General features: G+C 37.9%; 1 protein-coding gene across 4 annotated transcripts in view; it reads right to left on the reverse strand.

The window, feature by feature from the left end:
• The window catches only part of ROCK1 (Rho associated coiled-coil containing protein kinase 1), a 146,406-nt gene extending 119,602 nt beyond the window's left edge, over positions 1 to 26,804 (reverse strand). The window contains exon 1 of one of the 4 annotated variants that reach the window (XM_022586800.3): positions 25,890 to 26,803. In XM_022586800.3, the coding sequence (XP_022442508.1) occupies positions 25,890 to 25,982 (93 nt within the window). In that variant the 5' untranslated portion in view covers positions 25,983 to 26,803. Of the gene's footprint in view, positions 1 to 25,889 lie in introns of all 4 variants that reach the window. The other 3 variants (XM_022586798.2, XM_089894965.1, XM_089894964.1) reach the window with 3 other exon arrangements.
• Between the last annotated feature and the right edge of the window lie 442 nt (positions 26,805 to 27,246).

Below are 27,246 nucleotides of genomic sequence, written 5' to 3' on the forward strand. Positions count from 1 at the left end.
ATCAAGCAAATATCCAATCAAGTAAAAACCATATTCAAATGGTAGGAAAGCTTTGTGACATGTTTACTCACTGTTACCCCACTCTCTCCCGGAGTGGGGGTGGTCTTGGTCTTGAGTAGGTAACAGATTGGTTCCCACTTCCCCCACCTTGAACCTGAGGGAGCAGAGTTAAGACCGTATTTGTAAACTATTATGTATGTCTGTTTTAACCCATCTGGGGGATGCCTGAAGGACCAAGGCAAGGACCTTTCTGTTTTGTGTAACTAAGAATACAGGTAGACAAAGCAGTGGGGGCACAGCTCATAAAAGCTACGTGACAACTATAAACCCCACAGACTCCTGAGGCAAGAGATTATGGTAGAGACATACAATAGACCATCTAGGCCCAGAGAAGCTGGAGTGAGACTCTTTGGGAAATTCTTCTTTCAAAGGTCAATATCAACCTTAAATAGAATGCTTCTCAGAGTGGAAGGGGCATAAACCAGCTTATAATGGGTAGAAAAGTTAATGGAAAAGGAACAAATGAAATAATGTCCAAAAGAAATGAGAAAGATTAGAAGCTTACATGATTTAAAACCTATATTTGATGAAATACTTTTAGGTAGAAGAGACATATTTTTATAGAATAAAAATGATTAAGTGAGGTTCCAAAAAAAATGTAAGGGAGGACAGAATTAAGATACAAAGTTGATACATCAACCTTATAAAAAAGAAAAAGACTTCCATATAATCAGTATCCTGTCAAAAGGGCACGGAGTCATATTCCAATCTAGAACACTTAATAGTCACCGTGATCTTAAGCAAGTTATCTAACCCTTCACAGCCTCAGTGTTCTCATCTGTAAAATAAGGATAACAACAATAACTACCACATAGGTCTGTTGTATTGTAAGAAACTGATATATCCTAAGAAGTCACAGAAATATACTCATGGATAATTTCAAAGAGGATCTGCCTCCCTATCACTTTAACAGTTTATAGGTATGGGTGAACACAAGCTAGACTTTGTGTTGGCATGAATAACTGAAAAAGTTCAGGTGGTTCGATTTTGTTTTGCGGGAGAGAGTTTATTTTTCAAATTTTTCCTTCAAGTGTCTGATTCGTTTCTTTGGGGAAAAATAAAGCACGTCATATGTTTAGTTAGCAGTAGTATAAAAACATTTTTCAAAAAAACCAGCTCATCAAATTTGTAAATGAAAGTGAGAAAAACAAGCTGATTTCCAGCCAACTATACTTGACTAATAAAAAATGAAATGCACTTTCCCCTCCCAGTCTAAAGCCTTTTATTGAGTCGTAGAAATGGCTTGGGGAATCTTCATTTTTGAGTCCTTGTTACCATTAGGTTGGTACTCGTCAAAGAGCCAAATCCATTGGTTATTTTAATAAACACCAGTGTGTGATCTTGACTATTTAATAAAGAGGAAAGGGATGTAAAGCAATGCTTCCCTTCAAAGGCAGCAAAATGACTCACTTGCCATGTGTGCTTCATGTCACCCTAATCAGCATATATAGTTACAACGTGGTATAATTTTTCAGAATGATTGTATTTTGCTGTTGAATTAAAAAATAAAATAATATTGTTTAAAATAAAAGTAAACAGCTCGCTGTTATCTTCTTAAAGTTCCTATACAAATTTTCATAAAACTAGACCTTGATCATGGTGGGAAAAAAAAGAATGAACAGAGACTCAGAGACCTGGGTAATCATAACAAAAGATTTAATATCACTGGAGGTCCAGAAGGAGAAAAGATAATGGGACTAAAAATGACTGAAATAAATGAAGGCTAAAAATTCCCTACATTTGGCAAAAGACATAAACCTCTAGATTGAAGAACCTAACAGGATATATCCAAAGAAATCCAAACCAACAACAAAAACCTGTCAAAGTAGAATTCTATATCCAAAAAAAACAAACAAACAAGATAATCTCAGATGAAAAAAACCTAAGTGATTTGTGACAAGCAGACCTATCCTAAAACAATGTAGCTGACGTACAATATTAAAGGAAATTCTTCAAATAGAAAATGATAAAAGAAAGAATCTTGGGATAAGAGGAAGAATGAATGAAAAAGTAAAAATACAGGAAAATACAACACACTTTCATTCTCTTGAAAGTTGAAGCAAAAAATTTTAATATGACCTGACTGTTTCTCATTGTTTCTCATATAAAAAGACATTAAACATGAATATATTATATACTAGGACGGTAAAGGAACATAAAGAAGATAACTCTACCCTTCACTCGAACTAATAAAATGTCAGCACCAATCAAATGTGGTAAGTTATATATGTCTAATTGAATACCTAGAGTAACCAAATAAAAAAGCTATACAAAGAAATACACACAAAAGCATAATAGGTAAAGAAGCCTGTTTCCCCCATTTGGTTGGAAGAATATGATGAACTTTCATTGTTAAATTCTAATTCTGGAACATAAGATTACATCGTAAGTTGCCCAGGATAAAATCAGTGGCATCTACCTGTGTACCAAAGCTCTCAGACTTACGATTGGAAAAAAATTCTTTCCTTTGAAGCCTCTCCAGCTTGTGTGATAGTAACCTCATTATGTGAAGACCCCTGAGCCAAGAATGACTCAAGCCTGAAGAGGCTTCCATCTTCTACCACAGTGATGGCTGGCGCCTGTTCACATTCCAACACTCACACACACACACACACACACACACACACACACACACACACACACAGAGGCAATGACAATAGTCATTAGCTGCTCTAAGAAGGGATACTGGACTAGAATGGAAAGAGGTCTTAGTTGTAAAATAAGGGCTTGGACTTCTAGTATAAGATGAATAAGTCCTGGGGATGTAATGTACAGCAGTGACTACAGTTAACAATACTGTGTTGAATATTTGAAAGCTGCTAAGAGAGTATAACTTAAAAGTTCTCTTCATATATAATTTACTACATGAACAAGCTAAAGAAGAAAAATCACATGATATTAACAGATGCATAAAAAGTATTTGACAAAATCCAACTCCTATTCATGAGAAAAATTCTCAGAAAACTAGAAATAGAGGTGAACTTCCTCAACTTATAAAGAACATCTACAAAAAAACCTGAAACTAACATCATACTTAATGGCAAAAATCTATGATATCCCTCATATCAAAAATCAAGAACAAGGCAAGGATGTCCTTTCTCACACTCTTAATTTAACATAGCACTGGAACTCACAGCCAGCTCAATAAAGTAAGGGAAATAAAAGGCATACATATCAGAAAAGAAGAAATAAAATTGTCCATATTTACAGATGGTATTATTGTCTATGAGGAAAATCACAAGGAAGCTACAGCACAAAAATAAACAAAAAACACCTAGAACTAATAAGTGAGTTCCACAAGGTCATAAGATATAAGATCAACATTCAAAAACAACTGTATTTCTGTATATTAGCAATGAACATGAAGAAACCAAAATTAAAAACGCAATGCCATTTACATTTACTCAGATAAAAAAAGAATATTTAGGAATAAATCTAACAAAGCAAATATAGAATTTATGCTGAAAACTACAAAATACTGATGAAAGAAATTTTTAAAAGATCTAAATAAATGGAGAGACATATGGTGTTCATGGATTGGAAGACTCAACATAGTAAAGACATCAATCCTCCCAATACTGACGTATAGGTTTAACACAATTCCTATCAAATCCCAGCAAGAGTTTTTGTACATGTTGTAGATATAGGCAAGATTGTTCTAAAATTTATATGGAAAAGCTAAGGAACTAGAAAAGCTAAAACAATTTTGAGAAAGAATAATGTGTAGGAATAACCGTACCCAAGTTTAAGACCTACACAGCTACAATAATCAAGACAGGGTGCGCTACTCATGGAAGGACACACATACAGTACTCCCTTGGCATCTCTGGGGGATTGTTTCTAGGACCCCTGCAAATACCTAAATCCAAAGATGCTCAAGTCCGTTAAATAAAATGGCACAGTGGAATTCCCTGGTAGTCCAGTGGTTAGGACTTGGTGCTTTCACTGCTGGAGCCCGGTTCGATCCAGTCTGGAAACTAAGGTCCTGCAAGCTGCACGGTGCGGCAAAAAAAAAAAAAAAAAAAAGCATAGCCTTTGTATATATTATCCACACATCCTCCCCTATACTTTAAATCATCTCTAGATTACTTATAATACCTAATACAATGAAAATGCTATGTAAATAGTTGCAATTACAATGTAAATGTTATGTAAATAACTGCTGACTACAGGCAAATACAAGTTTTGCTTTTTGAAACTTTCTGGATTTTTTTTCCCAGACTGTTTTCAGTCTGCAGTTGGTTGAATCTGTGGATGTGAAAATTGTGGATACAGTGGGCCAACTGTATAGATCAATGGAACAGAATAGAAAACCAAGAAACAGACCCACACAAGTATAGCCAAATGATTTTTGACAAGGTACAAAAGCAATTCAATGCAGGAAGGTAGTCTTTTCAATAAATGTTTTGGAGAATTGGATATCCATTAAAAAATCATTAAAAAAATGAACCTCAATCTAAACTTCACACCTCACACAAAAATTAACTCAAATTGGATCACTCATTTAAATGTTAAAGTGTTTAGGAAAACAGGGTAAAATCTTTGAGAACTACAACTTAGTGAAAGCTTCTGAAACATGACACAAAATGTATTTTAAAAATCTAAAAAATTTTTGATAAATTGGACTTTGTCGAAAATAACTTTTGCTCTGCAAAAGATCTAGGTAAAAGGATGAAAAGACAAGCCAAATACTGGGGAAAATCTTTTGCAAACCATATATATTAGAATAATTGAATAACTCTCAAAACTCAACAATAAAAAACAATCTGAGCAACTGACAAATCTCCAAAATCTACAAGCAGCTCATGCAGCTCGATATCAAAAAGACAAACAACCCAATCCAAAAATGGGCAGAACACCTAAATAGACATTTCTACAAAGAAGATATACAAATTGCCAACAAACACATGAAACGATGCTCAAGATCACTCATAACTCATCATTAGAGAAATGCAAATCAAAACTACAATAAGGTATCACCTTACACCAGTCAGAATGGCCATCATCAAAAAATCTACAAACAATAAATGCTGGAGAGGGTGTGGAAAAAAGGGAACCCTCTTGCACTGCTGGTGGGAATGTAAATTGATACAGCCACCATGGAGAACAGTATGGAGGTTCCTTAAAAAACTAAAAATAGAACTACCATGCGACCCAGCAATCCCACTACTGGGCATATACGATGAGAAAACCATAATTCAAAAAGAGTCATGTATCACAATGTTCATTGCAGCTCTATTTACAACAGCCAGGACACGGAAGCAACCTAAGTGTCCATCAACAGATGAACAGATAAAGAAGATGTGGCACATATATACAATGGAATATTACTCAGCCATAAAAAGAAACAAAACTGAGTTATTTGTAGTGAGGTGGATGGACCCAGAGTCTGTCATACAAAATGAAGTTAGAAAGAGAAAAACAAATACTGTATGGTAACACATATATATGGAATCTAAAAAAAAAATTTTTTTTAAATTGGTTCTGAAGAACCTAGGGGCAGGACAGGAATAAAGACGCAGACATAAGAGAATGGACTTGAGGACACGGGGAGAGGGAAGGTAAGCTGGGACAAAGTGAGAGAGTGGCATGGACATATATACACTACCAAATGTAAAATAGATAGCTAGTGGGAAGCAGCTACATAGCACAGGGAGATAAGCTCGGTTCTTTGTGACTACCTAGAGGGGTGGAATAGGGAGGGTGGGAGGGAAACCCAAGAGGGAGGAGATATGGGGATATATGTATATGTATAGCTGATTCACTTTGCTATAAAGCAGAAACTAACACACCATTGTAAAGCAATTATACTCCAATAAAGATGTTAAAAACAAAACAAAATCTGATTAGAAAATGGGAGAAAGATATAGACAGACATTTCACCAAAGAGGATGTACTGACTGGCAAATAACTGCATGAAAAGATGCTAAATATCATTAGCCATTAAATAAATATAAATTAAAGTCATTATGAAATATCACTATATACTCATTACAACTAATATGAAAAATAGTTACAATACCAATGCTGATGAGAATGCAGAGAAACTGTATCTCTCATACATTGCAGGGTGGTATATAAAATGGTAGAGCTACTCTGGAAAATAGTTTTACAGCCACTATCATATGACCTAACATTTGCACTCATGGGCATTTATCCCAGAGAAATGAAAACACTGTACATGCAAAAACCTGCACACAAATGCTCATAGCAGCTTTACCTCTAATAGCCAAAAAATGGAAACAACAAAAATTATCTTCAGTAGGTAAATGGCTAAACAGACTGTGGTATATCCACACTATGGAATGATACCCTGCTATAAAAAGGAATGAACTACTGATTCCTGCAACAATGGGGATGGATCTCAGGGGCTTTATGAGGAGTGAAAAAAACAATCTCAAACGGTTGTATACTGTATGATTTTTTTCTAATAACATTCTTCAAATGATAAAATTATACAGATGGAGAACAGATTAGTGGGTTTCCAGGGGTTAGGGATATGGGGGGTGGGGGGATATGACTATATAGAAGTAACACAGGGAAATCTTTGTGGTGATGGAATAGTTCTGTATCTTGATTGTAGCAGTGGCTACAGGAATCTACACATGTGGAAAAATGGCACAGAACTGTACACACACATCAAACCAATTGCAATTTGCTGGTTTTGATACTGTCCCAAGGTTATGCATAATGTAACCATCAAGGGAAACTGGGTGAAGGGTGCACTAGACCTCTCTGCACTATATTTGTAACTTCCTGTAAATCTGTAATTATTTCAAAACAAAAAGTTAAAGACAAATGACAGATGCCAATAGCAAAATGACACACAGGTTGGAATTATCTAACAAAGACTTTTAAAACAGCTATTATTAAAATGCTCCCCAAAATAAGGGCAAACACTTGGAATTAATGGTTAGACAGCGTAAGCAATAAAAAAAGAACTAAATGGAAAATTCAGAAGGGAAAAATACAATGACCAAAATGAAAAGCACACCCTCGATAAGCTCAAAAGCAACACAGAGATGACAAGAGAAAAGACTCAGTATGCGGGCATACCTTGGAGATGGTGTGGGTTTGATTCCAGACTACCACAATGAAGCAAATATTGCAATAAAGCCAGTCATACAAATTTTTTAGTTTCCCAGTGCATATAAAATTTATGTTTATGCTATACTGCAGTTTATTAACTGTGCAATAATATTATATCTAAAAAACAATGCACACAACTTAATTTTAAAATACCCTACTGCTAAAAAATGCTAACCATCATTTGAGCCTTCAGTAGTCATGGTACTAACATCAAAGATTACTAATCACAGATCCCCATAATAAATATAATAATGAAAAAGGTTGAAATGTTGCAAGAATTACCAAAATGTGACATAAAGACACAACGTGAGCAAATGTTGTTGGAAAAATGGCACCACCAGACTTGATGAACACAGCGTTGTCACAAACATGTAAAAATTGCAGTATCTGTGAAGTGCAAAAAAGCAAAGCACAATAAAATGAGGTACGCCTGTACCTGAAGATACATCAGTAAAAATGATCTAATCAACAAAGGAAAAAAAAATTGTTTTTAAATGAACAGAGCCCCAGGGACCTGTGGGAAAACAACAGAAAGGGGAACATTTGTGCTATTAAGAGTCCCAAAAGGACAGGAGAAAGAGTTTAGTGCAGTGAAAATATTTAAAGAAACAAAGGTTGAAAATTTCCCATATTTGCTACTGATTCAAGCTCAGTGAACCCCAATAGGATAAACCCAAAGGAACCTACTTCCAGACATATAATCAAACTGCTTAAAACTAAAAACAAAGAAAATACCTTGAGGACAACCAGAAAAAAATGACCTTACTTACAGGGGGAGAATGAATTGGATACCTGAAGATTTCTCACCAGAAACTATGTGAAACCTCTGAAAGAAGTGGAACAGCATTTTTAAAGTATCAAAAGGAAAGAACTATCAATCCAAAATTCTATAGCCACTGAAAATATACTTTAGGAATGAAAATGAAATAAAAACAGCCTGAGAGGAAGGAAAACTATGAAAATTCATAGCCAGCTAACTTGCTGTAAAAGGACTACTTAAAAAAAAAAACAAAAAACACCACCTCATAAAGGAAGTTCTTCAGACAGAAGGAAAACAATAGTGGAAGGAAACTTGGAACATGAGGTAAGAAGAGCAACCAAAATGATAAATTTACCTATTCTTCTCCTATTGAGTTATTTAAAATATATTTGACCAATGAAGACAAAAATTATAACATTTTCTGACGGGATTTTCAATGTGTATAGCTGAAATACATAAGACAACTACAACATAAAGGGGAGGGGTGAAGGGGCATTTATGGTGGTAAGGTTCCTACATTCCTTAAAAAGTGGTAGCATACTGTGAAAAGTCAGGCATGTATACTGAAATCCCTAGAACAGCAACCATTAAAAAAACTGCATAAAAAATATCATCAAAAACACAGGGACTTCCCTGGTGGCACAGTGGTTAAGAATCCGCCTGCCAGTGCAGGGGATACGGGTTTGAGCCTTGCTCCAGGAAGATCCCACATGCCACGGGGCAGCTGGGCTCATGTGCCACAACTACTGAAGCCTGTGTGCCTAGAGCCCGTGCTCTATAACAAGAGAAGCCACCACAATGAGAAGCCTACGCACAGCAATGAAGAGTGGCCCCCGCATGCCACAATTAGAGAAAGCTCATGCGCAGCAACGAAGACCCAACTCAGCCAAAAATAAATAAATAATAAATAAATTTATTTAACAACCCCACACACAATATATAAACTAAAATGGATACTAAAAAAATGTATAAATAACCCAAAAGAAGACAAGAAAGAGAAACAGGAACAAAACACAAAGGGAAGAAGTACAAAATAAGTAATAAAATGGGAGACAAACCCAAACACGTTAATACTACATTAAATGGGAATACTCTTAACACACTGACTAAAAGACAGATCATCAGAATGGATTTTTAAAAACAAATCCATTAGGGAATCCCTGGCAGTCCAGTGGTTAGGACTCTGCACTTTCACTGCCAGGGCCAGGTTCAATCCCTGGTCAGGGAACTAAGATCCCACAAGCCACACGGCACAGACACATTAAAAAAAAAAAAAAAAAAAAAAGTCATTTGCAGTATGGAATCTGAAACTGTATCAATGAACTTTTTGTGCTCACTTTGTAATATTTAAATTAAATGGTGGACTTCCCTGGTGGCGCAGTGGTTGAGAGGCCGCCTGCCAATGCAGGGGACACGGGTTTGATCCCTAGTCCAGGAAGATCCCATATGCCACGGAGCAACTAAGCCCGTGTGCCACAACTACTGAGCCTGCACTCTAGAGCCCAAGAGCCACAACTACTCAGCCCACATGCAACAACTACTAAAGCCTGCACGCCTAGAGCCCATGCTCCACAACAAGCGAAGCCACCGCAATGAGAAGCCCGCACACCACAATGAAGAGTGGCCCCCAATCGCCGCAACTAGAGAAAGCCCGCGTGCAGCAATGAAGACCTAACACAGCCAAAAATAAATTAATTAATTAAAAAAAAAATTTAACGGCCTATCTTGTACTTCGAGTAGATCTTTTACTCATCGATGATTTTATAATTGGTCATTGAGAAAATATTGGCTCTTCCAAAAAATTATGAGCTCTTCCAAATGTTGATACATTTCATCACACAATGTTCAAAAATCACATTTATTAATGTCACCACCAACTACATGAGAAAAGTCTTTAGGCACTGGAAAGCTGTCAAGCTCAGGGTGGCAAATGCAAGTTTTCCAAAATTCTAATTTTCACATAAATGCTCTAATTTTATCACTGGCCACAAATATTACCAGTTGTTTTTCAATCATCACATTTCAAAATTCAGACAGCACAGGTCCTTCCCAAGTGACACATACATACATAAGTGAAGCCACACACAGACATATCCCTCATATTCAAAGGCCATATTACTGACAGTAGCAAATAAATGTTTAGTTCTGTCATAGGACTACTAATCCTTTCACCAAATATTTTTTCTTTTTTAAAAATTCAGGTTTATTGAGGTATAATTTACGTAAAATAAAATTCATCCTTTTTAGGTTTATAGTTCAATGAATTTCGACAAACAGCTGTATAACCACCACCACTACCACAATCAAGATACAGAACACTTCCATCACCCTAAACGTTCCCTTGTACCTCTTTGCAGTCAATCCCCTAGCCCATCCCTAGCCCCTGATAAATGTTCAGTTCTGTTATAGGACAGTAATCCCTGCACCAAATACACAGATATTAATTTTTTTAACATGTTCCCAAAGTCATCCCGTATCTTATTTGATACCAATTCAGTAAAATGTTACTACTGTCTACTGTTAAATTAATGTGCATGATGGTGTCATTAATCATCATGCATCATTTTATTCTACTTCAGATCACCATGCTTCATGGCTTAGATTGCCTACCAATACTCACTCTCCAGACGTGTCAAATCCGACAAAGATATGTTTTAGCAGAAAGCTGTTTGAACCTTGCAATAAATACATTGCACAGTCAATCAAAGAACTGACTCCCATCCCTTACCCAGTCAAGTTCTAGACCACTGCTTCTGAAGTAAAATACTACAGAACTTACTTACCTTCCCCCTCCAACCTAGTCAATAAACATTTAGCAAGATCTTTTCCCTACTACTACATACCTCATCTTCCCCACTCCATTCTTTACCAATGCCCATACTTTTCAATTTAAATGTTTTTCACTTTGTGCAGTCTGTGTACAAAGCACTCTCCTAAGTGCTGTGGAAACACTTCTCTTTGTGGCATGTTATCTACAACTTTGATGCTCTTTCCGTTATACTACAGACGAAGGATCTTTGAAAGCCTGCCAGTTACTGATGATACGCTGTTATGTCAGGCAATTCATTTACCTTTTCTAAGGTTTACTTTAATTTATAAAGAATAATATCTGCATCAGCCAGCCCATGGGATTGTTGTAAAGATTAAATAAAATAATGAATGTGCAAAGTCTTATAAAGATGAATATATTGGCTTTTGGCTCCCCATCCAAAATTAAAAGATATTGGGGGGCTTCCCTGGTGGCGCAGTGGTTGAGAGTCCGCCTGCCGATGCAGGGGACATGGGTTTGTGCCCTGGTCCGGGAGGGTCCCACATGCCGCGGAGCGGCTGGGCCCGTGAGCTGTGGCCGCTGAGCCTGCACGTCCGGAGCCTGTGCTCCACAACAGGAGAGGCCATGACAGTGAGAGGCCCGCATACCACAAAAAAAATAAGTAAATAAAAATAAAAAATAAAAGATATTGGGGAGAGGGGGAACCCACCTATGCCTTTATACATACCATTTGTAGTTTTAAAATATATTATCCCCCTAGAACAGATACAGCTTAGATTTAAATAAATTACCAATTACACCGTATCTCTTAACCTCATGTCAGCTGTTCTTGGCTTTCATCACAGAAACAAACAAAAACATTTTCTAGTAATTCAACAACAAACAAATATTTATTGAAAACTTAAAATATGCCAGGCACTGCTCGTGGAACTAGTGACACATCAGTGAACCAGACAGACAATCAGATACCTGCTCTCATGGAGCTTACATGTTGAGCATCAATATCTCAATATATAATAGCTCAGAAGCCCACGAGCTATTTAAGTAATTCAAATATGTTTTCATTTAGGAAAAAAATTTTAATCTCATAGGAACAGTAAATTTCCAATCTCTTTCGAATTTATTTTAAAAAATCTGTTTTTTAAATATACTATACTATTCTTTCAGAGCCTATTCACATTTAAACAATTTCTTCATAAGTACTAAGAAAACAGGAGGTCCTTTCCTTTTAGCTGGCAAAGGAACAAGGTACTGGGGAGTTACAATGATGACTGAGGGTAACACTACTTGAATTCTTTATCAAATCTGATTTCCTGCCCCGCCTGAAATCAGATCAACCGAACAAACTAAAACAAAACCAGCTTTTTCAGAAAACGTTCATTCTTTTTCATATAACCTGTTCTTTCTTAAAACATATTTTTAAAAAGAGAAAATACTTTCTTAAAATGGAGGCAAGTTTTTTTCTATCCAATCCTACCACTTCCATCTATTTTGTTTTCCTCACAGCAGCTTCCCAAATGAGGTATATGCAGGAGGCATAATGTCTAGCTAGTTGGCAACTATTCAATCCTTCCCAAACCTGGCTATGCAATCACCTAGACTCTGTTAAGAATACAAATTTCAGCATACTACATCTTCCAACTCCAATTCTCGTACGGTAAGGCTGTGGTGAGGCCTGCCAGAATCTGTATTTGGTTTTGATATGGTTGATCCATGAACAGGAATTTGGAAATCTTTCACTAAGTTACCCAAAGACTTATCACTAAGGCAAAGCAGCATACAGGTATCCTTTCATTAAAGGACCAAATGTTATCCCAGCTGTGGTCTTAAATTGGCAGTCTTTAGCAACTAGTTGACAATACTTATGCTAACTCTAATGTTAGATAACTTAACAATTTAGTAAAAACGTCATTTACAAAAAACATAAGGAAGAATAAACTATCATAACTTGGGTCTCTCTTGGTGAGGAATCTCCATCTAATATAGGAGATACTTGCTGTTTGTGACTGCCCAGCAGGTCATTTCCGCCTATCTTGGAAACTGAACTCCAATTTCCATCCCTCCCTCATGCAACTCTAATACTCTGTCTTGGAATAAGACGACTCACTCCCAGTTCTGAGACTGGAGCTCATGACGGAGGCCTATGCTTACCATCACACCATTCTTCTGACTACTGTGACCGGTTCAGATATGGGCACATGATCTAGTGGGCCAGATCAGTTAGAAACTCTATTTAAAGGTTAGAAGAAAAGACTTTTTCTTCCACTATGCCTGAACAAGCACTCATGGAAGCTAATGGCAAGTACCTTACAACCACAAGGAGTTATGTACCTGAGAAAGGAGACAATACTAAAGAAGCAGATTTGGAAAGCCAGCTCCCAGTCACATCATTTGAGCCCTGAAAAAAGACATTCCTGAGGCTAGAATCTACCTATCAAGTATTCAGAGGCAATAACATTCTTTGTTGTTTAAATTAATTTGGGTTGAGTTTTCAGTCCTTTACAATAAAGATTCCTAATTAATATAGGTAAAAAGGAGTAGAATCTCTATAGGCCCTTAGCTTTCAATTCACTAAATTAAGTGGCTACTCTGCCACTACTATAAGAAGAAAAGGGGCAGGGACTAAGCATGAATGCTACAATTACAAAAATAAGGCCATTGTTTTTATTTAGATTATAATTCATTTAATTATAATAAATATTTACTCTAAAACCACCTGAGAAAAGCTATATGAGGTTAATAACTTCATTCTCTTCTACTCAAAAAGATGATAGAAGCTATGGGGGACTGGGTTGAGACAGGTAATGCCAAAAGACCACCTAACAACCTAGAATGGCAGGATAAACTCCTACAAACAAAAAAGCTTTGGGGCCAGGGCAGAAGAGCACAGGGCAGAAGGGCAAAAGGGACCTAGGGGCAGCCATTTATCATCAGCTTACACAACTGTTTTTGTGAGGTTTCAAACCATGCTTTACAGATGATCACATTTAATGCTTACCACCACCCTATGAAATAAATTATTATTAACTCCCTTTCACAGACTGAAGAATAGGCTGTTGAAGAGAGTTTAAGCGATCCAGCCAAGGTCAAAAAAAGGAGGGAAGGGAGGAGTGGTATAAGGAGCATCTATGTTATAGTCTGCCTTGCCCCACTGCTCTTCTTTTCCTGGGAACTGCTTCCCCATTCTCATAGTTCTCTTGTGATCCTTATCACAAGAGATCAGTTGAGGGGTGAGCACCTGACCCAAGCTGAATCGATGCATCTTTTGCTCCAGAGCTCTGGATTTGAGACTCCAAGATTTAAAATCAGTGGTTGAAGCTGAAGCTGTTAGATATAAAGCTCCAGCGCTCTGGGCAACGGTATCTTCCACACAAGTGACTAAAACCAGTCTACAGTCCAAATGACAACACAAAGCAAGAATAAGAATAGAGAGAGAATGGCTTGTTTCCATTTGAGGCCCAAGTTCCAGTTCTTACTGAAGTTCAACTGAATCTTTATACTTTTAATGAGATCAGGTTTCTCTGACTCTAGAAATTCTTTTTGCCTAGGAAAATTCAAGTTGAGTGCTATCATGTATAACTGACAGCGTCCTAACTAATTCAGAGAGAAAGAACAGGGGAATGGGGGGGGGCAGATAATCATTCACAACCATCAAAAAGTATTCATTGAACAATAATGTCCAAAATTACTAAGCCCTCATTAGTAATTCTCATTAGAGAGGTAAGACTAAACACTTTAGACTCATACAACACAGTTCTGATCAAGTTCTAAACTATATGAGACAGATTACAAGTACTATAGAAGTTCAAAAGAGAAAATAACAGTATAACACAGTTGTAACTTATGTTAGACTATAAAGATGAGAAAATTGGCGAGGAGGACATAGAGGAGAACTCAAAGGGAGAGAAAGATAAGGCCTGGTGGGAAAGAGCAGGCAACATGCTGTAGAAAGTGAGGAAATCCACCTGGAACATACAGTCTATTTTGGAGAATGGTAGGAATTAAGACTAAGTAAATAGGGAAGCTAAGACCACATGACCAACAGCACTAAAGTTAAGAAAAAGAAAGATATAGTATGGACTATACTGGCAAACTGCTAGGGTGTCCCACTAAACCCAAGAATGTTGGGTTGAAAATTTCGACTTGAGTAGGGCAGAAATAAAAGAAAGCAAAAATCAGATTCAAGAAATATTTCAAATAAAGAATCCCATTCTACTCTTCTCCCAAGTTTCCAAGTACTAGTATTTCTAACTACAATGGAACCTTCATAAATCTGTAATATAAAGGTAGAGCAAGGAAAGGAGTAACTATTAACACCTGGATGAAACTACAGCACTTGCATATAAATTATTTCATTTAACCCTCATGATTAAACCTATGAAGTAAATATTATTATGATTCTCATTTTGCAGATTAAATATATTCAGGCTCAAAGAAGTTAGATAACTTGTCCAAGATCACTCAACTAAATAAAAAGTTGGCCTGTGGAATGGGGAAGTGGATAATAATGCTCTTGGTCAACACAAAAGTCCTTTTTCCCAGAACAAATTATGAAGACATATAATGAAAACAATGATGATGATTATGATAGCTAACATTAACTAAAGGCTGAGAACTATGCAAAGCATGTTACATGCACTAGCATTATCACATTTAATATTCCTAACAGCCCTATGAGAGTCTATGATTAATCTCATTTGAGGATGATGTAAGCATATGAGTCCTAAAAAAGTTAAGAATTTTGCCCAAACTCACAAGGCTACTAAGTGCCTGACCTGGTTGGGATTCAAAATCACAGTCTGACTGCAAAGCTCATGCTGTCAACCACTATGCTATATTGCCTCCATGACTAGATATTACTAGAAATAAACAAAGGAAATACAATTAGGATGAGATGAGTAAACACTTTTAGAGTGGATGATAAAAATTAGCGAAACATTTTCTTTGTCCTACTGTTACAGCATTAAAATTTTAAAAATTAACTAAAGGATAGAAGACATATCTAAAACAGAATTTCTTAATAAGGTTGGGAATTTAAATACACTTGTATCTAAAGACAGTTTGGAGATGGTTTCAACTACGGAATTTTGTACTATACTCCTAATGAAAACCAAGGGTCAGAGAGTAGATATTAGCTGTCCAAGGCCATACAATTTTTCAGTTTACAATTTACAGTGTCAACTAGAGAGTACAATTCTGTACTTCAGACCCCACCCACCATCACCCACCAACCATTCAGTTTTTCTTTCATTTATATCATACCCACATTCTTGGAAATTAAACAAATGTGTAATTATGTTAGTGTTGTTAGAACTAAGATCTTTCCATGTAAAAGCAAAAAATACAAAGTGATGATAAACATAAACTAGAATTATCAGTATAAAGTATTTTTTCTTCTTTCCAAAAATAAAATTTCACAGCCCTAATTATTAAACAAGGATAAGAAGCAATTTCAACCAGTAGTAATGAGTACTAGCATCCCGTTCCCCACTAAATGGCTGATTTCCAAGTCTGGGGAAAGAAATGCATGTACAAGATGAGCCTGGTCATCTTATTACACCAAGAAACAAGGAAGTTCCCTCAAAGATTATTAAGATCATAGACAAATAAGGTGGGAGTCAATGTAAAGAGGCTCCCATTAGTCAAAGACAGGACAAACTGAGCATAGCAAAGATGACAAAAATTGATCGAAACACATCAAATATATTTTTTAATGGTTTCCACAATGATGCCAAAAATAAAAAACAAAATAAAAGAGAGAAATAAATAAATGTTGGGTATATCTTATCCGCTGAACTTTATGGACTAGATTAATGAGTTCTTTTGCATACCAGCCTTTTAGGCAAAGGGAGACCACAGTAGGAGACAGTAGGGAGGGAGGCCGATAACAGCGGGGGATATATTCCCCTTGTTCCCTTACTGCCAGATCAACATGCTTCTATCTCTACTTAAAACCACAGTCCCTGCCAGAAAGCCCTCTCCGTAGAGCTACCCTTCCAATTGCTCTCTTCCCTTGTCATCCTAAAGGTGGTAGTAGCTCTTTCCCCACTGTTACTTGTCCCAGGGTACTGTACTACCCCTACTGATTTCCTTAAATACTGTCTATACATTTGTAGATAGTCCCTTTCTTAAATTTCCCTTAAATACCCAATTTGTGCCATGTCTAGCACACTAAACCTCCAAAATACCTCACTCTGAAAAGGGGCAATTAAAGAGAAAGACTAAAAGAATCTAAAAAAAAAAAAAAAAAGTTGATATATGTGTATGTATAACTGATTCACTTTGCTGTACACCTGAAACTAACACAACATTGTAAATCAACTATACTCCAATAAAAACCTAAAAAAAAAAAATTAAAAAAAAAATAAAAATAAAGAGAAAGACTGATGCATTCACCCTGTACTTTATGAACCCTATTTCACGGTAAGCAAACAGCCCTATAGACATGAGTAAACATTCTTAAATTCTCATATTCTCTTAACAGAAGAATTACAGTTAATAAATGTGAAAGGAATGACATAATTAGAAAACCATTATTTTGCTTTCCCTGATGAATAACTGCTTCAGCTAAAAATTATAAATGGATGGAACCATTAGCTGAAAGGATACTAAAGGATTTTACAAAGCAAGTTATTCAGGCTGTCACCACCTGAACACACTGATCAACCTTAGCATCACTAAAAGCGTGGGTCAGCCAGGTACTGTATGCCTCTTGATATGATACAAAAGAAAATACAATCTATGAAACACTCCTGACTAAAAGGTCAAAATAATTAAAACGAGTTTTTAGATCTAAATACCAACTTACAGGAAACATGGAAGATACAGGAGCAAGCTAAATGACATGACAAGCAAACAAACAAAAAAAATCCAGAATATGAAACACTGTATGGTACCAATGACCTAGTTTTTTCAACAAGACAATGGGGGTGGCAGATCGAGGAGATGGGGGAAAAAACTGCTCTACATTAAAAAGAGACTTAAAAGACCTAACAAACAAAAGCAACATGTAGACTTTGTCCGAATCTAGATTCTAATAAGGCGACTGCAAAAAAGACATCGTTTTAGACAACCAGAGAAATCTGAATATAAACTGGGAATTAATGGTACCAAGGTACTTTTAATTTTGTTAGACACGATAATGGCCATTGTGGTAATGTAAGAAAAAAAATTTTTTTGAAATGTTTACTGAAGTATGTAAGGGTGAAATGACAATATCTGGAATTTGCTTTAAAATATTTTTGCAAGAAAAAGGATGTTTGATGAAGCAAGTATGACAAAATTTTGAAAACTGCAGAATCTGAGTAATGGGGGTTCACTATGCTATTTTCCCTACTGGCGTATGTTTGAAATTTTTCATTTATAAAATTACCAAACAAAACAAAAATCCATGTTTTTTCCACTAAAACCATAGTTTTCAAACTTGAGCATGTCTAAGAATCCACATCTCATGCAGGATCCTAGGACTCATACCCCAAAATTCTGACTTTGTCTGGGCATGGGCTCAGGTTCCATTTTTAACAAGTCCTCAAGGGAATCCAGTACATACAATCTACAGACATATCTGAAAATTATACACTTAGACTAATTCACCACAAGTCTTTAAATATACTCCACCTAAGAGAAAAGGCATGATCATATCTCTTACCTCCCCTTCAAGCCTTACCCCATTCATATCTGCTCATAACTTATCCTGTTCCTGGGACTGTAAGTTCCATGAAGGCAGAGCCCTTTGCTTTTACTCACCATGGGGTCCCCAGTGCCTACCAGAGCACCTAGCACACAGTACACAGCAAATAAATATTTGCTGAATAAATGAATTCATTATTCATTAATGAACGAATAACAGCAAAGAGAAAAAAGAAGAGTTAACTGTAGTTCACTATTTCAAAATTAGTTCCAGGGAACAATCTAAGATAAAATTTCAATTTCTTGCCAAAAATCAGTATAGAAAGTATGGAATAAAGACTATAAATAAAGTATGGGAATAACAATAAACTAAAATTAAATAATAAAAATAAACATAGGAATAAAGGAGGGACACAGGTTAGGGTATGCTTTAAAATATGATACATGTTTAAGACAACCTCTCTCCTAAGACATCAAACTTTGAATGTTAATTTGAACGTTCAAGTTCCTACTAACTGTTTAGAAACTATTATGAAAATGTACTCTTACATCTCACAATCCCAAACAGGAAGGGCAGACACATTAGAAAAGTAAACTAGTACATGTATACATTTCAGTGGAAAACAGATAAGTAACTCAATTACTACTTTCTCTGTTTAAAAAGCACAAACCCCTACAATTATGACACAAGTCACAAATGCAAAAAAGAATAACTGCCAAATATAACAATTAAAAGTTATCTTAGGATGATCTTCCAAGGCTATGTAGAACTAGTTGCAAAAATAGCACTTACCAAAGATGGCTCCTATTCTTATACTTCTACCCCCAAATCACTTAACTTTAAAATTTTCCTTCTTAAATAATAAATCATAACTTTTTAAATGTTTATGGAATTATAATAAACAAAGACTTATAGAATTTTTAGAGACACAATGGACATTAGCAACTACATGGTCCAATTCTTCATTGGGGAAGATGAAGCCCAGATGAGAAAAAAGATTTACTTGGCTACACAGAGAGTTAACAGCAAAACAAGGATATGCCAGTGCTCTGAATTTCCAGTCCAGTGTACTTTTCACTATACCATGCTAACAGGATATTTTAAAAAATATTTTCCATTGTGAAATGCAGTAGTATCTGTTCACCTCCTTGTACATACATGTGTGGGGTATTCATCAGCTATGTTCTGGGCTTAAACTAAATGGATGTACCTCTTTTTTAGTGGGGATGGTCATGGGGAAGGGGAGCTACTAGACTATCTTCAGCAACAGAACTCCGTATGTAGTATTTCCTGATATGTGGGCCTTTCTGTTATATATCAGAATCTCTAGTTTTTACCATATAAACACATCAAAATTTAAAATCATGAAATAAAACTAAATTGTAAAGTTATGCAAAATCTAATCTAAAACTGGGAATTGGGGCTTCCCTGGTGGCACAGTGGTTAAGAATCCACCTGCCAATGCAGGGGACATGGGTTCGAGCCCTGGTCCAGGACGATCCCACATGCTGCAGAGCAACTGAGCCCGTGCGCCACAACTACTGAGCCTGTGCTCTAGAGCCTGCAAGTCACAACTACTGAGCCCATGTGCCACAACTGCTGAGCCTGCGCTCTAGAGCCTGCAAGTCACAACTACTGAGCCCGCGAGCCTAGAGCCAGTGCTCCGCAACAAGAGAAGCCACCACGATGAGAAGCCCGCGCACCGCAACGAAGAGTAGCCCCCGCTGGCTGCAACCAGAGAAAGCCTGTGCACAGCAACGAAGACCCAACACAGCCAAAAAAAAATAAATTTTAAAAATAAATAAATAAAATAAAATAAAACTGGGAATTTACTCTTTGTTCATTATAAAATATTATCTGTGGTTCCTTCTTCTGGATTAAAAACAGCTCTGACTCAAGAGATTAATGAATGGCCCAATTCATGTCTCAGCTATTACTCTGAGCCACCTCTCTATACACCCACAGGGTTCTTGTGGTGCAATAAGGGCTGTTTAACAGAATAGTGAAAGTATAAGATACACACAGAAAGAGAGTAAGATAACTAAATCTCTGTAAACCAGCTCCCAACTATCTTTTTTATCAATCTGAACCCTTAGCACAAAGTAGGTATGTTATAAATCATGACTAAATGAATAAACAATCTCCAAAAGCCCCTCCTCATTCTACTGAATCTCATCTAAATGTCTCCATTGTCAGTAACAACTGGCTTGGACACTTCAAATAAAGTATAGCTGGATTATGAATTTACAAGCATGGTTTGAAGTGCCAGATAAATTACTTTGCACTTAGAGAAGACAATAAATATCAACTTCCAGCCTAAGCACAGTGACTAGCATATAACAGGAATACTATAAATATGACAAAAATAATAGTTACCAATTAACAAATGCTTACTAAATGTCACATGTTGTGATAATTGCTTGGTCTACATTATTTAATCTTTACGAAAATCTAGTACTATTATCCCTCCACTTTCCTGAAGATGAAACAAGCTTTGAGAGGTTAAAATAATTCACCTAAAATCATCTGGTAAGTACACGACAGAGCCTACATTTGAATCCACGTTTAGAACCTACACAAAGATTTGCTGGATGAATGACCTCAAAACAGTCTGATCCAAACTAACCAGATATGCAACAGATACCGGTAACACTCATTAACTCATGAATTATGAACACTAGCAAGCATATAGCTTTAAGGCCCAAAGACTTAATGACCTCAAGTCTTTTCATTCCACCAACAGTAATATAACCCCAAATGTGATCAATGCAACTGGCAGGACACACAGAGGGACTATACAGCAATAATCCAGAATCTGGAATGCTAGCCACAATCTTTTGAAATAATCCAACATGTGACCTAGGATTGTCAAAGTTAAAATACACAACAAAAGTTCCATTTGAGTGACAGGCACACTAGCAGTGTTAATGACAAAACAGGTAAGTTATGTGACATGAAGCTTATTTTGGAATATTAGTAATTTGAGTAAAAATATGACATCCAAGTAGAGATGCCTAATAGGCAGTCAGGTATTCAGGATTCAAAAACAGCAAAAAGACTAAAAAATAAAGACCTGGATATCATGGGTACAGAGATGATAGCAGCTGAAGATATAAGAATGGATGAATTCTCCAAGACAGGTGAAGAGAAAGCTAAGTATTACGGGCCAAAGACTGTGGCTGAAGGAAAAAGAAGTCAGCAATGTAAAGATGGAAAAGCACTAGGTCAAGGAAGCCCAGAAAAAGAGAATTTAAAGAGGAAAAACTCAAAACTTCATTTACATTTGCCTTCTACATTCTGAAAAACTGACTAATGAATGATGGTAGCAACAAATACGTATAAAGGGGACAGCAGTGTTGGAACTCAGTATGCACTGTTCATCTATTATTGGTTGCCTTCCCTCTATGCCACTCACTCATTGTTACACCTCCACCAACTAAACAAAACTAGAAAAAAAAGGTCAGAAACAAAAACTAAAAAAAAAAGATGCTGCAGTCAGATAGCTTTATTTTCAAGAAATGTATGTCAAACCTCAAGACAAATATATACCTAACCTTTCCACTCACCTGCCTTTGTTTTTCCTTTTCAGCTTACAAATTGTAGGCATTTTTGCCTCTGGAAAAATAAACGTTAATTAAACTCCACTCTTTACTGTTTTCAGAGGTACTCAAAACTATTGAGAAATTGTTAACAAACCTTAGATAAAATAATTCTAAAGTTTAAAAAAAAAGTTGGAAAAAGAAAAACAGCTCTTATCATTATAAACTATAACATGGACAGTAAGAGAACCATTAGGACACTGGAAAGAATCTGACTTACAGAAAACCAACGTTGAGTAATTTGGATGATCTAGGAAACGAGTGACGAGGTACCGTATTACCTTAGCATCTGCAGACTATTTTAGCATTTACATTTGCAATATGAAAAATGGTCTTACCTGGTTTTTAAAATAAATTATGTGTTCAAGAAAAAGTTGAAGAAATAATTTATCAGGGCTTCTACCAGCTACATTATTTTATAACTACTAATACTCAACAAAAAAACTGTTTTCTTTGTGGGTGAGGTGGTTTAAAAGACCTATGCCAGGGACTTCCCCGGTGGCACAGTGGTTAAGAATCCGCCTGCCAATGCAGGGGGTTCAAGCCCTGGGCCGGGAAGATCCCACATGCCACGGAGCAACTAAGCCCGTGCACCACAACTAGTGAGCCTGCACTCTAGAGCCCACGAGCCACAACTACTGCAGCCCGCGCGCCTAGAGCCCGTACTCCACAACGAGAAGCCACCGCAATGAGAAGCCCCCGCACCGCAACTAAGAGTAGCCTCTGCTCGCCACAACTAGAGAAAATCGACAGGCAGCAACGAAGATCCAAGGCAGCCAAAAATAAATTAATTAATTTTTTTAAAAAAAGACCTATGCCAACAAACTCTTCTGAAATCAAAAGGTGTAGGAACTTTCATTTCTGAAGAGTAGGTCTAGTCAAAACATAATTTGACAACTTTATTTTCTGAGATTACCAAAAAAATATTAGAACTTGAGTGTTGCACACGGCACAAAATACATACTCAATAAGTATCAGCTAAATAAAGCAACAAAGGCCAAAATAATAGGGAAAGTCAATCAATTTAAAAAGGGTATTGTTCCTACAATACATGAGATGTCCAAAGTCCAGACAGGGAAGAGTAAAAATGGACTCACTGAAAAAGATGAAGCTGCCTGGTAGGTCATTCTGCATGGTTGAATAAATGAATGAATGTTTGATGATAAACATAAAATAATCATGCAAAGAAAATTCATGTTAGATGCTACAAAACTGGAAAAAGGGTTCTGCCTCCAAAGAAAAATTCAATCTTTACCAAGCTCAGATTAATATAATAAAATTTCAACAGCTATCAATAAGCAATTATGGAACTCAACAGAAAAAAGGGGATGGGGGAATATGTCTGTTGACTACGTTCTTTTAGGTCTTGGGCTCCAAGATACTTGGCTGTCCTAACTCTGAGAGGGCATGGACTACCTGCCTACTTTCTTGACTCTTCCTCTTTGTTCTTTACCCTTTTATCATTATATCAGTTTCAACTTGCATCTGTGTGCAAATGATTTCCAAACTGTTATCTTTAATTATGAGCTCAGTTTCATATCTCCAATAGTCTACAGATCATGTCTTTGTGGTTGTCCTACTATCCCCTCAAACACAACAAGTATAAAACTGAATTTATCAAAAAAAAAAGAGTTCTTTTAAAAAACAAAAAATAAAAACAAACAACAACAAAAAAAACTGAATTTATCTATAGCCAATTCTTCCCAAGCGATTTCCAAACCTGACTTGTTTTCACCAGTCTCCCTATAACCCAGGCTTAAAATGTTTAGTCATCTAACTATTCTTCTTGGTTGCCCCTTCTCCCCAACCCTGCCAATCAAATTCCATCAATTCTCCTTCCCCATTCTAATGCCCCAATTTTGAGCTTCAATCATTTCTGGACTATTAAAATAATTTTTTAAAAAACTTCAAATCTCACCCCATCTCCAGTCTCTTTCCACACAACCCATCCTGCACACAACTACCACATTCATCTTCATTCACCCTAGCACAGCCCTGTTTATAAATATTTAATAGCCACAACATACTGAATAATCTAAACTCCTTAGCCTAGCAATCAAATCCTCCACACTCTAACCCCAATCTATCCTTCCAACTTTATCTTCTGTTCCCCTAGCATGTGCTAGCCCGTCATGTTTCCACCCTCTATTCACGTTATCTTCCACTCCCCCTTTGACTACCTTCTATCTAAATCCTATCCATCCAGCATACAGCATACTGTGGCTCTCTCAACTCACAGTTCTTCCTTTCAATATCCAAGAGTTTTTATTACCTATACCAATCATTTGAAATTTATCACATATTTTCTCAATCTGTGAAGTGTTTTGCTTTATTTTTGTGTATGTGTGTGAGATTAGGACTTGTTTTTCTAAATAGATTGGACTTTCAAGGAAAGAATTCATGACTTACATTTCCTTATATCCTCCACATTTCAATAAATTTGTGAGGTTCCCACCAAATGAAGCTACGGCAAGAGGCTAGAAGACAACTAAAACCAACCAAAAAAATTCCTACTAATCCCTCCCTGTAACACTGCTTCATGGAATAAGGAGATCAAAAAGCAAAGTAAAATCAAGAGATATACAAAAATTGGACAAATATTAAAAGAAGAATTAGACTTCTTAAAAGTTATAGAAATCCTTCCTAGAAAGATAGGTTCTAATTCCTTCTCTTATTCAATAAAATGTTTTCAATTGTATTAAGCATCAACCCTCTTTTTTGTTTCTCTATATGAAAAGCATCCATAATGTGGGTGTGACATTTCAAATATACAACCCACAACTCTTATTTCACAGTCAAGGATGCTTAGAGTAATTTAGAAAGCTTTGGGGAGAAACTTTCTTGTAGACCAGTATGTGTTAAAAAATATATACACAGGTATTTAGAGTAACTGAAATGTATGTTAATTTTAAATGATCTACATCATTTTCCTGATTCAAGATGAGATTTTAAAATGGTATTATTTCTCTGAATGGCATTATTCAATTCACTTAATTTTAATCCCAAATACTGTGGACATCTAACATTAATTCTCTGAGAAGGTTGTAAATGACTATCCATATACATATTCCTTGAAACTTTTAAGATAACGTGGTTTTGTCTGGGCCAAAATAGGATTATTACATAACTTTTGGCTGTTCAGTAAAGGAAAAACTTGCTTACAAATAGTTTGCAACTATTAGTATTAGGAGATTTTGAAAAAACTTAAGAACTCCAGTTATCTACAGATACTTATTCATGCTATCAACCACTGAAGAATTTTTTAAATAGTGTTTCGGACTTTCATATCATAAAAACTTCTTCAGGATGTTTCAAAAGTTATAATGTTAAGCACAACACCACCAAAAAAGGCAATTATGACAAAATATCTGTGCAGTACTTTTGTAATCAACAATATTGTAAAAGATGTTAATATCGTGATGACCTACCATCAGATATCTTGGATTTTTAAACTTTAATAGTCCAGCAAAAGTTCCTCAGACTCAAATCACCTATGACATTTTGGCTCAAAAATCACTTCCTCAATATCGATTCTACATTGTCACAAGTCTAAAAATTAAACCCTTAAGGAGATAAATAGCTGTAAATGGAAGCAGTCTTTTCCAACTTTACTGTCAAACCGATAGGAAGGATTAATATTACTAAGGTCGCCATTCAACAAACTATATACGTAGTAATGACTTTGACGCGGTAACTTTTTACATGATCGCCTGCAACAGAGGTTTATAAGTATCTTTTGTGTAACGATAAACTGAGTCAGAGCTAAAAGTTCAGAGAGTGCAGAGCCAGTCCAATGATAAATAGGTCTACGGCATGAGCTTTCAATGGTACTCCAAGACTCTTCAGGAAAAACACCAGATTCTGGTGTTTTCCAAGATGATGCACACCTGAAACTTTCTTTTGCAGATAACCAGACTGAAAGCAAGAGGAAGGAAATAAATACAGAACCTCCGACAAGCAAAAGAGAACTGTGCTACTCACCAGCAAACAATCTGAATTCACTTCCGATTTGGGATCCCGCAGCAGGTTGTCGATTTTTTCAAACCGAGTCTCAAAACTGTCCCCAGTCGACATGTTGCTGCTACTGTGACAATACCCTCGTACCAGCACCAGTAGCGGAAAGCAATTTCAACCAACTTCCTCCGGCGGTGGGTTCGCGGCCGCGGGGCGGAGGAGCCGGAACCCCAGGGTCACCAGGTGCGCCCGGTTCCCCCTCCTCCCCCTCACTGAGGGGATCTCCGCTCTCCAGACCCCGGGCCGGGGGCGACGGCGACCCACAGCCGCTCGGACGCCCAAAGTCGCATCCCACCCGGCAGCCCCTCACGACAGCCGACAGCGCCGTCGCCACCAGCCTCGTCGCTCCGGCGAAGTGCTTCAGCCTAGGGGGCCCCGGCCGCCTTCGCCATGGAGGGCTCCCGGTCCCGAGATGGGCAGGAGGGGGGAGAGAAAGAAAAGCAGGGTGGAGACTCCTCCGGGCAGCAGGGGAGGGAGAAGAGGAAAGGCGAAAGCGAAGGGCGGGCGCGGAGCTGTGCCAGCTGCCGCTGCCGCCGCCGCCGCTCGGGCCCCGGGCCGGGCCCGCTCCTCTCTGAGGCGCTGGAGACGGTCTAGCCCTGCATCCCCGGATCCACTTGGCCCGGCCCGACGCACCGATCCGCCTCGGCCAAGAGCTGGTCCCCGCGGGATAGCCTCAGTCTCCCATTTTGTCCCGGCGCTGCCGGGGCTGCTGCTGCGGTGTCCGGCGGGGCAGGGCGAGGTCGGTGCCCGATGGAGACTTGGGAGAGGACGGGCTGGAGAGGGGGCGGTGAAGGAGACGAGAGTCCGGTCCCGGCGGCTGCGGCTGGGGGAGCTTCTGGGAGGCGCTGTGGCCCGGGCTGGCGAAAGGGCGAGTCGCGCGGCGAGTGCTTGGGGGGTGGGGCGAGGGGGGCCGTGAGGGACTAATATGTCCGCCTTCCTGTTCAAACAAACGGAGACCGCCGGCGCCGACTGCGCATGCGGGGCGCGGACATTCGGAAGGGGAACCGGGCCCGCGCCGCGCGCGCGCGCGCACTCTGACGCCTCCGCAGGGCCAGGCTGGGCCGGGCGGGGCGGAAGGCGGGGCGCCCCCGGGGCCTCGCAGGCTGCCTGGGAAGGCTGGCAGCGGGGAGGAGCTGACAGGGCGCGGCGGGCGGCACCGCCCTCGCTCCTGCAGGCGTTGAGCAGCTAAGCCGTCTCGGGAAGCGTCTGTGGGTGTCCACGCGGAGTAGGACCTCTCGCTGCCTCCGGTGGCGTCCTGGCCGCTGCCCCAGCTCTGCTTCCTCTGGGCTGCAGCCATCAGGAGAATTCTAGCGAGAAAAGGGTG

The sequence above is a fragment of the Delphinapterus leucas genome, chromosome 14 (genome assembly GCF_059928025.1).
Source record: "Delphinapterus leucas isolate spDelLeu-1000000601 "Yukka" chromosome 14, BTC_Dleu_Yukka2, whole genome shotgun sequence".
NCBI lineage: Eukaryota > Metazoa > Chordata > Mammalia > Artiodactyla > Monodontidae > Delphinapterus > Delphinapterus leucas.